The following is a 13556-nucleotide window of genomic DNA, read 5'->3' on the forward strand; positions in this document are numbered from 1 at the left end:
TTTTAGTAGGTGTTATGTGACACAAGTAACTATCCTAAACACATACAACTTTTTTTCAGTGAATCCACAGATGGTAACAGTATTTATTGATGGATATTTCAATGAACCGTTAGAAGTAGTCAAGTTGTTTGGTGTTCAAGGGATTCAACATACACCAATAGGCGTCAAGAATGCTCGTATATCGCAACATTATAAGTCAAGTCTAACAGCAACTTTTAATATGCATCCGGTATGTAGAACAGAGTATTTAAATAATAACAACAACCATAAAATCAACAATGAAAGTGTCAGGTACGGTAGAACAAGGCATTTGTGTACAAACAATAATACAACCATAAAAACATACATATAGTAATTAATTAGACTACTTATTACTCCATGGTATTGTGTAGGTAAAACAAATTTTACAGAAAACAACTAAAAAACCAACAAAGTAAGTCAACAACATTTAATCAAGGACAAATCCGTTTTTAATTTTGTGGGAGGAGCGCAGTCAAGTAGCAAAATTTGTATGGGTTCACCATTGAAATATTATGAGGGTACCATTTCTCCTCCCATGAATAATTAGTTTAACATTTCCAACAACTGCCATGCCCCATCCCCTTGTCACTAGGATCTATGCCAGTGCATCTTAAATGCATTTAGTAGCTAGTATATACTTGTCAATTCACAGACAGCAGCATAAACATACAATGTGTATACATTCCTGTTTTGTATGCAAAACAAATGTAATCATTTTTAATGATCTTGTTATTGGTCGAATGATGTACTAGTTTATTAACCTATCATCACGTCCCATTATACTTGCTTATAGATTCTATTAGTATCAACGATCAACGCATCATTATGTTTTGAGGTATTCAACTTCTCTTATAATCACAATTTGATGATATCAAATGTACATTCATTATATCTGTTATTATTAAAATTCAACTTGCGAATGTGATAATGCCTTTCCATTTCTTGTAACATATCCAGTGCAAACTCTGATATTTCTCCCACGAGATACTGGTTGATATAAGATACTGTATCTATGTCATTCTCAAACAATATTAATTATTATTGTTGTTCAAGAATTATTTAATTACTTAGTAATTTATGATTGTGGTTTGATGCCTACAACTTTCTTGATAATTATCCCAACATTTCTTAAAACAGAATTATAGGTATAGATTTATATACATTTTTGTACTAGTAGGACAACTTTGGCTTAGTACAGTATATGAGGTATGAATAGGTGTACAATCCGAATTTCCTCGGTTTCCAGTTAGGCTTGAGGACCAGAATAAATACCTTTCAGGATGTAATTTTTTTTTCCAATACAGTTAAGTTTTCTACAACTTAGGTTTTATTTTCATTTCATTTGTTGAACCAACAACTTCATTTCCAGAGTGACACCACAATGTACATCATGAATCGTTTAAATAACTTTCTTTTTGGAGTTAACTCAATAAAATGTCCCAAATACAATAAAAATTAGTCATCAATAATTTTTCTCATGTGAGTTGAAATGTCAAAATGGTACAACCATGTTATTTATTCCTTGAAGAGAAATCAGAGGTTAAACTGTCATAGTGTTTTATCAGTCAAGCTTGTAATTCTGTGAAGCTTGTAATTCTGTGAAAAAGACAAGACGTGCATGGAAGGAAGGTGAATCAGCTATAGGCTAAAGGGTTCTTGTAATATGACAGTTTAGGATATATTTACATTGTCACTACTAAAAACTGACAAGATTACAAATTTATTGTAGATAGGATTTCACATATAAAGTAATGGTGTTCTTTATACATCAATATTGTTCAGAGAAATCATGTTGTAAAAATACATATTTTATGACCTAATATGATTGCTGCTTTCAGAAAATATTTGCAGTGTTAAATCAAAATTTAAGATGTCTGTTGTTTTTTCTGTGTAATTAACTGCAGTGACTGTGGATTCCCTATAAAGAGACATCCTCCAAATAAGGGTCAGTCATAATGTTAAAACATTGCTCCTCATTTGTTTCATGGAAAACTGTCCCCTTAATAAGACTGCCCCCTGAATAAGACTGCCCCCTTAATAAGACTGCCCCCTGAATAGGTATATCACAAAGTATACTACTTTGATCAACTTATTTATGAATGTAAAGAAGCAACTCAAATATTTGTGAAGTTTTGACAATTTATAATGATAGCAGACAGTTGTGGATCCAAGATTTTTTGGAAAGGAACTAGTTCGAGAGAGTTAGGGAGTGCTGTTGAGGGAAAAAAATGAAAAGCTGATACAAACTTACAACTGTTCAAAAAACTTGCATTGTATTTATATTTTGATGTGATCCGAGCCAAGTTGTGTCTTTTGTATTGCAAGTAGTAGAAGGAATAGTAATTACTGTATGACAATTTATTCCAGGCTGTATTCTAGGAACTTCTTGTTGCCTCTTTGTTATACAGTACTTAGGAGTAGGAGTAAGTAATTTACAAATGAGGATTTAATTAGGATTAGGTAGGTAATTATTAATCTGTTTATCTATAATGCCGATGAACTTGATGATGAAAGCGATTTAAAATGAATAGAATATGGAGACCTCCAACTTCATAGATTAACAGCTCCCACAGGCAACCCATTTATCTTGAATTTAAAACCATCTCCCACAAGTACCAAAGTGCATAATATAATTAGATCTGTGGTATGGTGTCAAAGAGTACAACATTGTACATTCAACATCCACACATACATTCAACTGAAAATGTTGTGACGTAAATGTATTTGCCCACTCTGCTTTGTTTCATCTTCAAAATGTTTTATTTTAGGAATATCACTCTCCAAGTACCAATTTCAATTTGTTCTTATGTTGTACAAACTTGTTGAACCTGATTTCTTCCTGTTCTTATGTTGTTAAAAACAATATGTTGCGAAATACATCTGTTCTCCATGAATTTACATTTTTAGTCGCGTGCAACGCGACTCTACAGCACACTATGTGGGTTGGTCAGTTGGTCGGTAAACACTAACTTGAGCACGTGACTGCAGCCATGTATATGGCCTTATTGTTAGTGGTTTTGCAACTTTTTCAGTTAAATCTTAAAAAACCAATCAAATAAACATTCATTTTGTGTATAATAACCAGTCAACATTTAATCAAAAACATTCTGTAACTTGTAAAATACTATATTGAAATAAAGGGTATATTTATGTGTTTTTTGCATACTGTAACTATTTTATAATAACTCATGTCATTTCATGTCAATACAACATCATCAAACACTAAGTCTAATATTAATACAACACCTCTGGGTTTCATACTGCATATCTTGCCATCCTCTGTGCTCCAGTTTTTAAACTAAGTTCAAACACATTCATATTACTTGTTATTAATTTGATAGTTTTCTGTCTGTCATCATCTCCACCATCATCTTGCTCTCTTCTTTTAAAAATCATTAACTTCAGATGAGTAAAGTTTATTTATCCTAGAGGCTTGTCTACTTCACTACCCCTGGAGCAAAACACCAAAATGAAGAATCGGTTTGTTTTCTTCAATGTAATCTTCTTCACCTTTAACCTTTAACCTTTAACCCATATTGTACAGAATTCTTTCTTTCCTAACTAAACTGTTTCTTTGTTACAGAAAGCAGAGTATGTCATTATTTTAGAAGAAGATCTAGATGTATCTGAGGATTTTTTTAGGTAAGGGTAAAATTGAATTCGTTTATGTTTAATTTTATTTGTAAAAATGTAATAAATAAAGTAGAATTTAATTACTTCTGTAGTCACTTTGACAAATTAAAAAAAAGTTGGATTTACTGTAAATGCTAATACTGATTCGGCCTAAACAATTCTTATGTTGCCCAAGTCCAACTCTAAAGTTTAGAAAATCTGTCAATTTTTTTAACTTAATTACTTAGTACAGTATATTAAACATCAAAAAACGCCTTTAACACTGTACCTAGACTTCTTTTGAACAAACATCCTTGTTTAGTTGAATGTGAATGCATGAGTGATTTTTCTATAGTGCCCTCTGTTTTTTGGTTTTTTTTTATATTTAGGACCAATACTAATTTTTTTTGTTGCAAGAATTCATATTTACATTTACACAAAATCAGCAAGGAAAAAATATTCAACCAAAACTCTATGCTTGGGCAACATAACAATTTTTGGGCCTTAGTATTTCTTACTGTGATGAGTCAGTCATTAAAGTTGACATTAAATTCATATAAAAAGTTTAAATGTGCTTTATAAAGTCAATGTATTTGTTTGTGACAATGTTGACAGCTGTATCATTCTTGATTTATAGTCTTGAATATTGTGTCTAATATTTTTGTTGTTCTGATTAGTTTTTTTAGTCAAACCAAACATTTATTAGATGAAGATGATAGTATATATTGTATATCTGCATGGAATGACCAGGTTAGTAAACAACACACAGTAGAACCGCTTAAGGGGATAACTGTGGTTGATACCTAGAGTTATAACATATAGTGCTAAGTATCCTCTCTGAGGTGTCCTTAAAGGAGGGGTTCTACTTTAAAAAGATTGATTGAACTGTAATAAAATTTGAAATAAATGGCTGTGCACGGTATTTTCTTTGTTTAAAAAAATATTGTTATTAACTGTACTAAATATATACCTTGAAGATTGTGACTTGTCCCTTCAACATCATAGCTTATAACTCTTCATTTGCATACGGGCGAAACTTAAGTGGTGGTCAGACCATGTTTTAGCTACAAAATGTAACTTTCTTTGACAAGCATAGTGATGTTGTGTTTATAAAACACAATGTCCGTTAAAAAGCAAAAGGTCTTGTGAGATGTATTATGTGGATGAGTAAGGATGTGTCCTCAACAAGAGGTGACTGCTTTCTATAACACATCTACCATAATAAAATTATTATCGAAATTTTTAATGTGTTAATTATGTTTATTATCTCAATTTCTTTGGTTTGCAGGGTTATGAGCATACATGCAATGACCCTAGTCTACTGTATAGAGTAGAGACAATGCCTGGCCTAGGCTGGATGCTAAAACGTAGCCTTTATAAAGAGGAGTTAGAGCCTCATTGGCCAACCCCAGAAAAGGTAAGATAAAAGTAAAACCATCCAACCAGGCAATTGAGGTTCGTGAATCATGTATTTTATCCATGTTTCACGACCATCTGTGTCTGTTAGATTACTGTCATCTTTTTGTCTGCCTTCCCAAAATAAAAATAATTTCATTTTATTTATCAACTTACAAATCTTCAAGGAATTACATTCTTTCAATAATTCCAATCATATACACATGTATTTCAGGGCCGTAGCCAGGATCTGTCAAGGGGGGGTTCGGACACTAAATATTTGGGTCAAAGTGCCAAAAACCCGGTTTTTTTTCTCGATATGAGGCCTTTATTATTCAAAATTTTTAAAGAAAAAGCACATATACCATAAAAAATATCCATGTATTTCATTTTTGGAACAGAATATTCCGTGAGGCTCAACTACAAAACCACCATTTTGTGATATGATGTCATCGTAAGCCAATCAAAGCTGAGCTTTCTCGCGATTGGCATTGCTCACGGTTGAATGATTTAGGATTCTAGCTGATTTGATTGGTGGATGCGAATCATCCGCAGCGGAATGTTTTCTCTCGCGCGTGTACCATGAATCTCTCTGATCGTTACTACACAAAGTTAGAGCAATGAATTTGTCCGAATTCCGTTAAGTAAACAACTTTATATATTTTATAAGCATTTAATAACATGTTTTATTGATATTTCCAATGGTGATATATAAAATAAATTACTAAAAAACGTAATTATATGTAATTATTTTAACAAAAAATGGCGTAGTTAATAGAATATTTATTATAAGTGCCAAAAACCCGTTTTTTTTTCCCGATATGAGGCCTTTATTATTCAAAATTTTTAAAGAAAAAGCACATATACCATAAAAAATATCCATGTATTTCATTTTTGGAACAGAATATTCCGTGAGGCTCAACTACAAAACCACCATTTTGTGATATGATGTCATCGTAAGCCAATCAAAGCTGAGCTTTCTCGCGATTGGCATTGCTCACGGTTGAATGATTTAGGATTCTAGCTGATTTGATTGGTGGATGCGAATCATCCGCAGCGGAATGTTTTCTCTCGCGCGTGTACCATGAATTTCTCTGATCGTTACTACACAAAGTTAGAGCAATGAATTTGTCCGAATTCCGTTAAGTAAACAACTTTATATATTTTATAAGCATTTAATAACATGTTTTATTGATATTTCCAATGGTGATATATAAAATAAATTACTAAAAAACGTAATTATATGTAATTATTTTAACAAAAAATGGCGTAGTTAATAGAATTGTCGACTGAGGCCGCAAATTGTTTTACCGTACTTCTTTCGTACGTGGCTAAAAACGATTTTTCTAATTCTTTCTTTATTGTAATATGAATACAACATACTAACAGATAATGTTGGTTTGGTTTTAATTTTGCATCGTTATCCCATATAAGACAATATGACTATGTAATCCTAGAACATATATTGATCAGAGAAAAAGTATGTACAGATAATGACACCAATTTTGTCGGCAAATTGGCAATTCCCGCCAACCCCCCCCCCCCCCCCCCCCCCCAACTTCAAAATCCTGGATACGCCACTGATATTGATACATTTTAGTAGGCCTACGTATCGGCTGGTGGTCTAGAAAAAAATAATCGGATGCCATAATGTGAACTACAGTACTTGATACCATAGATATTATAGTGTAAAATATTAATATTCACTATAATCCTATACATTATACTTCATAGTCACACATAAATACTGATGTACGTCGGAAGGCTATATACTTTATGCATGCTGCCTGACTGCCAGTGATCTAAACAATAGGTACGCAGTTGTCTGGCCGTGTCCTTTGTACGAATCGTTCGTGCGCTATGAGACGCGTCAATATCATGTTACATGCAGGGACCAAACATTTATTTTTCAGGTTAAAATCGGCAATTCATTTGCAGCTTTTAGAAATTTACAGACACGTATTATCGTAGTTGACGCTCATACAGAGAAGAAGGTTCACGAACAAGTTTACGAATTTTTCAATTTACAAACAACTTTTTGTACTGTGGGGCACGTATTTGGAGGATTTTTGGAGATGAGGGTGAGGTATTGGGCATGTCGGGGATGGGGGTTCGCAGTTGGTTAAGGGGGGTTCGCTGTAAAGGGGGGGTTCGCCCGAACCATAAAAACCCCCCCTGGCTACGGGCCTGTATTTTCTACAATGCTATAAAATAGGGTTTTAATAATTACCTCAAATTGAGATATTACTAATATTATGGCCCATCAGGCAGATGATTTATTTAATTTTTTTTGGAAAGATTGACATCAATACAGACAGTTTTAATAAAACTTGCTTTTATATGTATTTTTAGCTTTGGGACTGGGATATGTGGATGAGGCTTCCAGATATTCGTAAAGGTCGTGAGTGTGTCATTCCAGACATTTCACGAACATATCACTTTGGTGCTACCGGTGTTAATATGAATAGTTATTTTCAAGTAAGTTATAATAATATAGTATATTTCACTTATGCAAAACATATTTAAAATACTATATTTTGATATTTTAATGTGTACATTGTTTTATTATTAGCATTTTTTAGCTTGGACTACCAGGCCTAGGGCTCCAGTAATTTAGTTTACATTGGCGTCCTTCGCCAACTTTAAAATTCAAATTATTTTGTATTTCACTGTATTGTTCTGGCTAATTAAATGAGTTAATTAGATTGTTGTGTCTATTTCATGCCATTCTTACCTGGATAAACCATCTCTTGCTCTTCAAAGAGAGAAATTATCTTAAAGAAATCATCATCATGTTTTATTACTACTGTAATCTACTTGCCAACCAGACAATGAAAAAATAAATAAAAATAAAATCTTATGAATATTTATTGATCGATGGGTGAAAAAAGTTATCTGCTCACCATAAATTGAGTGAAGAATCTATAAGTGTTTTTTAATTAAAAATTCTTTTATCTTTCAGGATTTATATTTTAAAAAACATCCAATAAATGCAGTTCCACACGTAAAATTAAAAAATGTTGATCTCCTAAAGAAAGATGAATATGAAGAGAATTTAAATAAACTAATAAAAAAAGCTGTCCCATTGGACCACAAAGTATTACCGTGTGATGACAAGTTTATTCCATCTACTCCTGGTGGAACTTACGTACTCTATATCCAGATGGAGACTGAGGGCGACTATGAAACATGGACTGAGCTAGCCAAGGTATGTCAAATGCAAATTTAGGACAGAAGTTTAAACTGCCGAGTGTGTGTTACTGATAAAAAAGTAGTAATCTATAAATAAGACCTAAGAGATATGTGTTAAAGATGTATTGCCACCTCACCCACCCCCATCCCCCACCCCCATGAAAACATGAAAAATGAATTAAATCACACTTTGAATAGGTTATTTTGTAGTTTTAATAAGTTAATCACTTCCGTAGAAAAAAAATGTGTTTTCACTTATAAAATTCCAAAATAAATACCGTAAATCTTCTAATAGTAACCCACACTCTAATCATAACTCCGCTTCTAATAGCAACCCACCTTATAAGTCTATATAAATCTATAATAATAACCCACTACTCTAATAGTAACCCATGGGGGTAGGTTACTTTTTTTCAGGTAAAAATTGGGTAAATTAAAATGGCATTTTAAACAAAAACAAGAATACAACAATAAGAATTATTTTTTTCAGGGGAACAATATATATTTAATGTAAATAATAACCAGTTTCTTTTTATATCTGTCAATTTTTATGTAGTAGTAGTCTAAAACGTAAATGTATGCATTATTGGGATGTTCTTTCTATATCCTAAACAAAATTGCAACTTTGGTTTAGGTTCACAGATTGATGTGTGTTGAAAATAAAGACAAACTGTTTTTGGGGTTTTTTTTCCAAAAGTATTTGAAGATCATTTTAGCAACATTGTGTATTAAATATTTTATTTTGTTATTTTTCAATAGTGTTTCCACATCTGGGACTTGGATGTAAGGGGCTTCCATAAATCTATGTGGCGGATGTTTATGAAAAAGAATCATGTTTTTATTGTCGGTACACCAGCATCACCTTATGCGTAAGTAATTTGGCACATCACACATTTTTTTCAAACTAGTTTGATGGTGTAGATAGAGCTAAGCTTTATACTCAGTTTCGCCTTTTGCATCCGATTTGAATAAAGTTTAAAACCTTATGCATAAGTTTAAAAAATCATACACAATAACTTTCTTCTCAAGTTTAACTGGAAACTGAAATTCACTGCAGTCCAGCGACTACCAAAATTATTATTTCACTCAACTTTTCCAATCTCTTCCCTAATATGTTTGGTTTTCTAAAAATTCTGATTTTCTAAATGTGAATTTTTTACTTTTTAGACCTCAAGAAATTCTGGTATTTCCAGAGTTGACTATCATATTTAGTTTCCAAAAGATATGGTGTCTGCTAATATGTTGATTTATTACTATTTTTGAGACAATATAGAATGACTAAATTTGTGAATTGTGAATAACTTAATAATATAAAAATCTAAATGATTTTTTAAAATTAGAAAACACAAACCAGCTGACGTTCCAGTTATATACCTCAAGAATGAAAAGGAGAAAAAGACCAGTTAGCACATTTTCATTCCTTGATATAGCAAGTATTCTGAAATGCTGCATCCATGTTTGTCATACCATCCTTGTGCCAGAGCCATCAGAAAGTAATTGCTGCAAAGCCAAGGCCAAACTTAGGTAGACTGCCTAATGCATGAAGGACAAGAAAAAGCTTACTGCTTACAGCAAGAAGGCACAATGTGTACAGGAGGAAGAAAGGCTTGGCACACTGCCTACAGCTAGAAGGCACTACAGTAAAAGGCACTACAGCTAGAAGGCTCTACAGCTGGAGAGTACAACAGGTAGAAAGGCACTACACCTACAACAAATGCCAAAGTGCCTACAGCTAAAAGGCACTACAACTAGAAGGCACTACAACTACAGCAATACACACAATGCCTACAGAAAGAAGGTACTATGCCTTCCGTAAGAAGCACAATGCCTACAGAAAGAAGGTACTATGCCTTCCGTAAGAAGCACAATGCCTACAGCAAGTCGGCTCACTGCCTCCAGCAGCAAGACTTGGCAGACTGCCTAACAACCTACAGCAAGAAACCACTATATATTAAGTAAGTTGCACAACGCGTACATCAATCACAGAAAGAAGGCCCATTGCCTTCAGCAACAAAGCTACAACTGGCTACTAAAACTTCAACTGCTGTTAAGCAGTCTTTATCAATCTAGACCACTACAGTCACAGTTATAATCTCAATAACCGCTGTGTCTTTCATTATTCTTTCAGTTTCTGTGTAGTCATGAACCATTGATTAATTTATCAAAACCTTTATGTTAAAACCTCCAAAACATATACCCTCCAATCTAGTACAATATAAAGAGGAATTGTGCACAATCTGTGGCCAAAGCAATATCATTTGGTGCTTTACAATATGTTTGCTAATGTTTATGTCATGTTTTTTGTTTAAAGATACAACAAGTTTACAAAACACATAATTAATTCCACCATATTTTACTTTGCAAATTTATGAGTGAAAATATTATTTGTATATTATATATTACTGCAACTCAATTAGGCTATAGATTTTATAATTTTCAAATAGTGTATTAATAGTATTATTATTTTTTATTACTATTTTTTTAATTAGTTTTGTGGAATATATTCTTGTTCTATTCAAGTTAAAAAATTCAAATTATAATTTTTAATTTAATATTTTACTCAGAGGTTCTTCACAAGGAAGGCACAGCATTAGCCTTGACGAAGCTCTATAACAAATTACAAAATGAATAAAAAGAAGGTGAAAATATAGAAATAAATTTATTCCGGATTTTACATGAACAATACTAACAATAAAACAAACATACAATAAACATGCTAAGACCTGGGTGTCTACAACAGAAGAAGAAAATATAAAAACAAATCTAAATACTCAATTCATTTTGGTGACAATATTGTAGTTGAATGCATTCATTGAAGAAAAATGTCACTATTATCAGGGGTACATCTACTCCAGAACGTTAAGAACTCCCCTCTTGATTTTGTTATACCTAAAAATGATGTGTTACTGTCAATTTATTATTTTGTTATTGCAAAAAAAAAAAGGTTGTTGCAATTGTTGCAATTGTTGCAAGTGTTTTTGAATTTTAAATTATAATTGTTTGAAATCACCTTGATCTGAATATTTCTAGAATTACTTAAATTGAGTCTTTCAGATGTTAGATATAATATGTATTTGAAAGTTTAAACTGTTTTGAGTACAAAATAATAATTGTGATGTAATTGCAATTATGTAGTTGTTTACAATATTATTGTTTAAAATTTTGGAAAATGTATGTTTACAAAAAGCCTTAAAATATTATCGTATATCACTGAATACAGTGTCAGAGCGGGCTTTATTATGAAAATTAGGGGTGGGGTTTGGGGGGTGAAGGTTATACACTGATCTGCCTGCCTTATTTATGTAGAAGGATCAATAATTTGACTGTAAGTAATTTGACCAATCACGACTCGCTGGATCATTTGAACTGTTGCTTGTGATTGGTCAACTCACTTGCGTTTTGTGCCTGTTTCGTCCAAGTGGGAACAAAGCTTGTGTCTCTACATACAAATAAACAAGTAACGTAAAGAAGTATACTCTGTCATATACAGTATATTTTTACTCATAAAACACTGAAACAGTAATTTTCAAAATGTTACTTATTTGGGAAAATTATAAAAACTACAAAAATATAAAAGGTAAAAAACTGTTTTATGTCGAAATGATGCAGTAAGCATCATACTTGTTTTATGTTTAGTTTTGTTTATGTATAAAATAGTTTTATTGTGTATAAAAAAAAAAGAAAAAGCTTTAATGTACATAGAAATTTCACCAGCCTTTGATTGAAACAATGATCCTAAATAAATACAATTATTAGTAAAATTTGATAAATATCTTTTGTTAATTACATCATGTTAATTAGTTTGTGGTTCTATACAATCCATTAAAACTTTCAGTTAAGTTGCCAATAGATCTTAGTGGAATTACTAATTCATTACAATACAAATAGTTTCCACTCTACTTTTAAAAGAAAATGGTTTTTGTAACATGTGTTGGTATTGGTATAAACACAGCAACTCAAAGAAAAAATCACTGATTTAGCCATAATGAGGATAGAATATTGCAATTTAAAAGTTGTTAGTCTCTGTAGAATAATTTATTGAAATTACAATCACCGTCCACGGTATTAAAACTATGTAAAATCTCAATCAATCAATATATCTGTATTTTTATTGAGTTTCTATGGCCATGTTTCCACAATTTTTTAACCAATCAGGTAATAAAAAGATGATTGCACATTACTGAACAACCAAGTGTCCAATCACAGCACAACAATTTGTCATCCAGGTCAAAGGTTAAAAACTATTGAATTTATCCGATAATAATTTTTATTTTATCGGTTAATTTTTCTTGAGTGGAATCGGTTAAACCTCGTTTCCACAGGAACTGTAACAGTTAATTCTTGGCAGTGGAAACACGGCCTGACTGAATACACATTATAAACCACCTGAATTATGTTTAGTGTAGCATAGTTTTTTTAGCATTTAATTAGAAGTCTAGCAATGCAAAAACAAATGCAAAATTCTGATTTATTTTTACATATTGAAATTAATTTTTTTAATATAATTTTTTTAGTATAAAGACAATAACTTTGTATCATAAAGTGGGTTTATCAATGTAACAAAAGAAGTGATTGTTTGCTTTCGAAATCTATTAATTATAAATGAATTATAAACTGTAATTTGTATTCAATGATGGAATTTACAAAAGTTGTTCCTTTTGTTAAAGAATTAGTTATTTGCTTTGTCTGTTTCAATTGAGAAATTTGAAATATTAGTAACATCTCAATAAATTGTTAATTATTAGGTAAAAAACAAATGTTGATATTGTAATTAAAATGTGCATTTAAAGAAAAATTATTTTTGTAAAAATTGCTTGAAAATAGAAATATTACGGGTGTGAAGAAAGATATGCATGTTCCAGCAAATTGTATAAATATGGTACAGAGTTTAATATTAGTTTATTGATTTTAAAATGGGTCTTTTTTTTTCAAATATATTCTAGTCAACTCATTACAATTTCACAAAATGTTATATGGGACTTTACAAATTTAATGCTTTTAACATGTATAATTAAGTAATTTGTATAAATTACTTTTGCTTTGCCAGATAACTAGCCATAGTTCGATGTGAACGCCACTATTGAGATTTTGTTATCTGTTTTAGACTAAAAAATATAAGCTGATAAGTTTCATTGTTCTTGCTTTTAATTTGTATTATGATATTTTTTACACTTTTGGGGTTATTATTTTTCATACAATCATCCATTTCATTGGCCATCATTTCAGTATTGTAAACATTCTCATAATGCAGTTATGGATCTGCAATTATTATTATCATGACATTTTACTCCTTTAAGCTCTGTCTACACTATCAAACTAGTCTGACAAAATAAGTC

The 13556-nt window shown here is 31.6% G+C and overlaps 1 protein-coding gene across 3 annotated transcripts in view; it reads left to right on the forward strand.

Annotated features, from left to right (window-relative positions):
* LOC140050914 (protein O-linked-mannose beta-1,2-N-acetylglucosaminyltransferase 1-like) overlaps positions 1–11187 on the forward strand; it is a 90086-nt gene extending 78899 nt beyond the window's left edge. For all 3 annotated transcript variants that reach the window (XM_072095914.1, XM_072095915.1, XM_072095916.1), the window contains 8 exons: positions 60–229; positions 3605–3663; positions 4311–4383; positions 4922–5050; positions 7381–7506; positions 7991–8236; positions 8980–9089; positions 9561–11187. In XM_072095914.1, coding sequence (XP_071952015.1) covers positions 60–229; positions 3605–3663; positions 4311–4383; positions 4922–5050; positions 7381–7506; positions 7991–8236; positions 8980–9089; positions 9561–9627 — 980 coding nt within the window. In that variant the 3' untranslated portion in view covers positions 9628–11187. The remainder of the gene's footprint in view (positions 1–59; positions 230–3604; positions 3664–4310; positions 4384–4921; positions 5051–7380; positions 7507–7990; positions 8237–8979; positions 9090–9560) is intronic.
* Positions 11188–13556: the final 2369 nt, after the last annotated feature.

This window comes from Antedon mediterranea, chromosome 6, assembly GCF_964355755.1.
Source record: "Antedon mediterranea chromosome 6, ecAntMedi1.1, whole genome shotgun sequence".
Classification (NCBI taxonomy): domain Eukaryota; kingdom Metazoa; phylum Echinodermata; class Crinoidea; order Comatulida; family Antedonidae; genus Antedon; species Antedon mediterranea.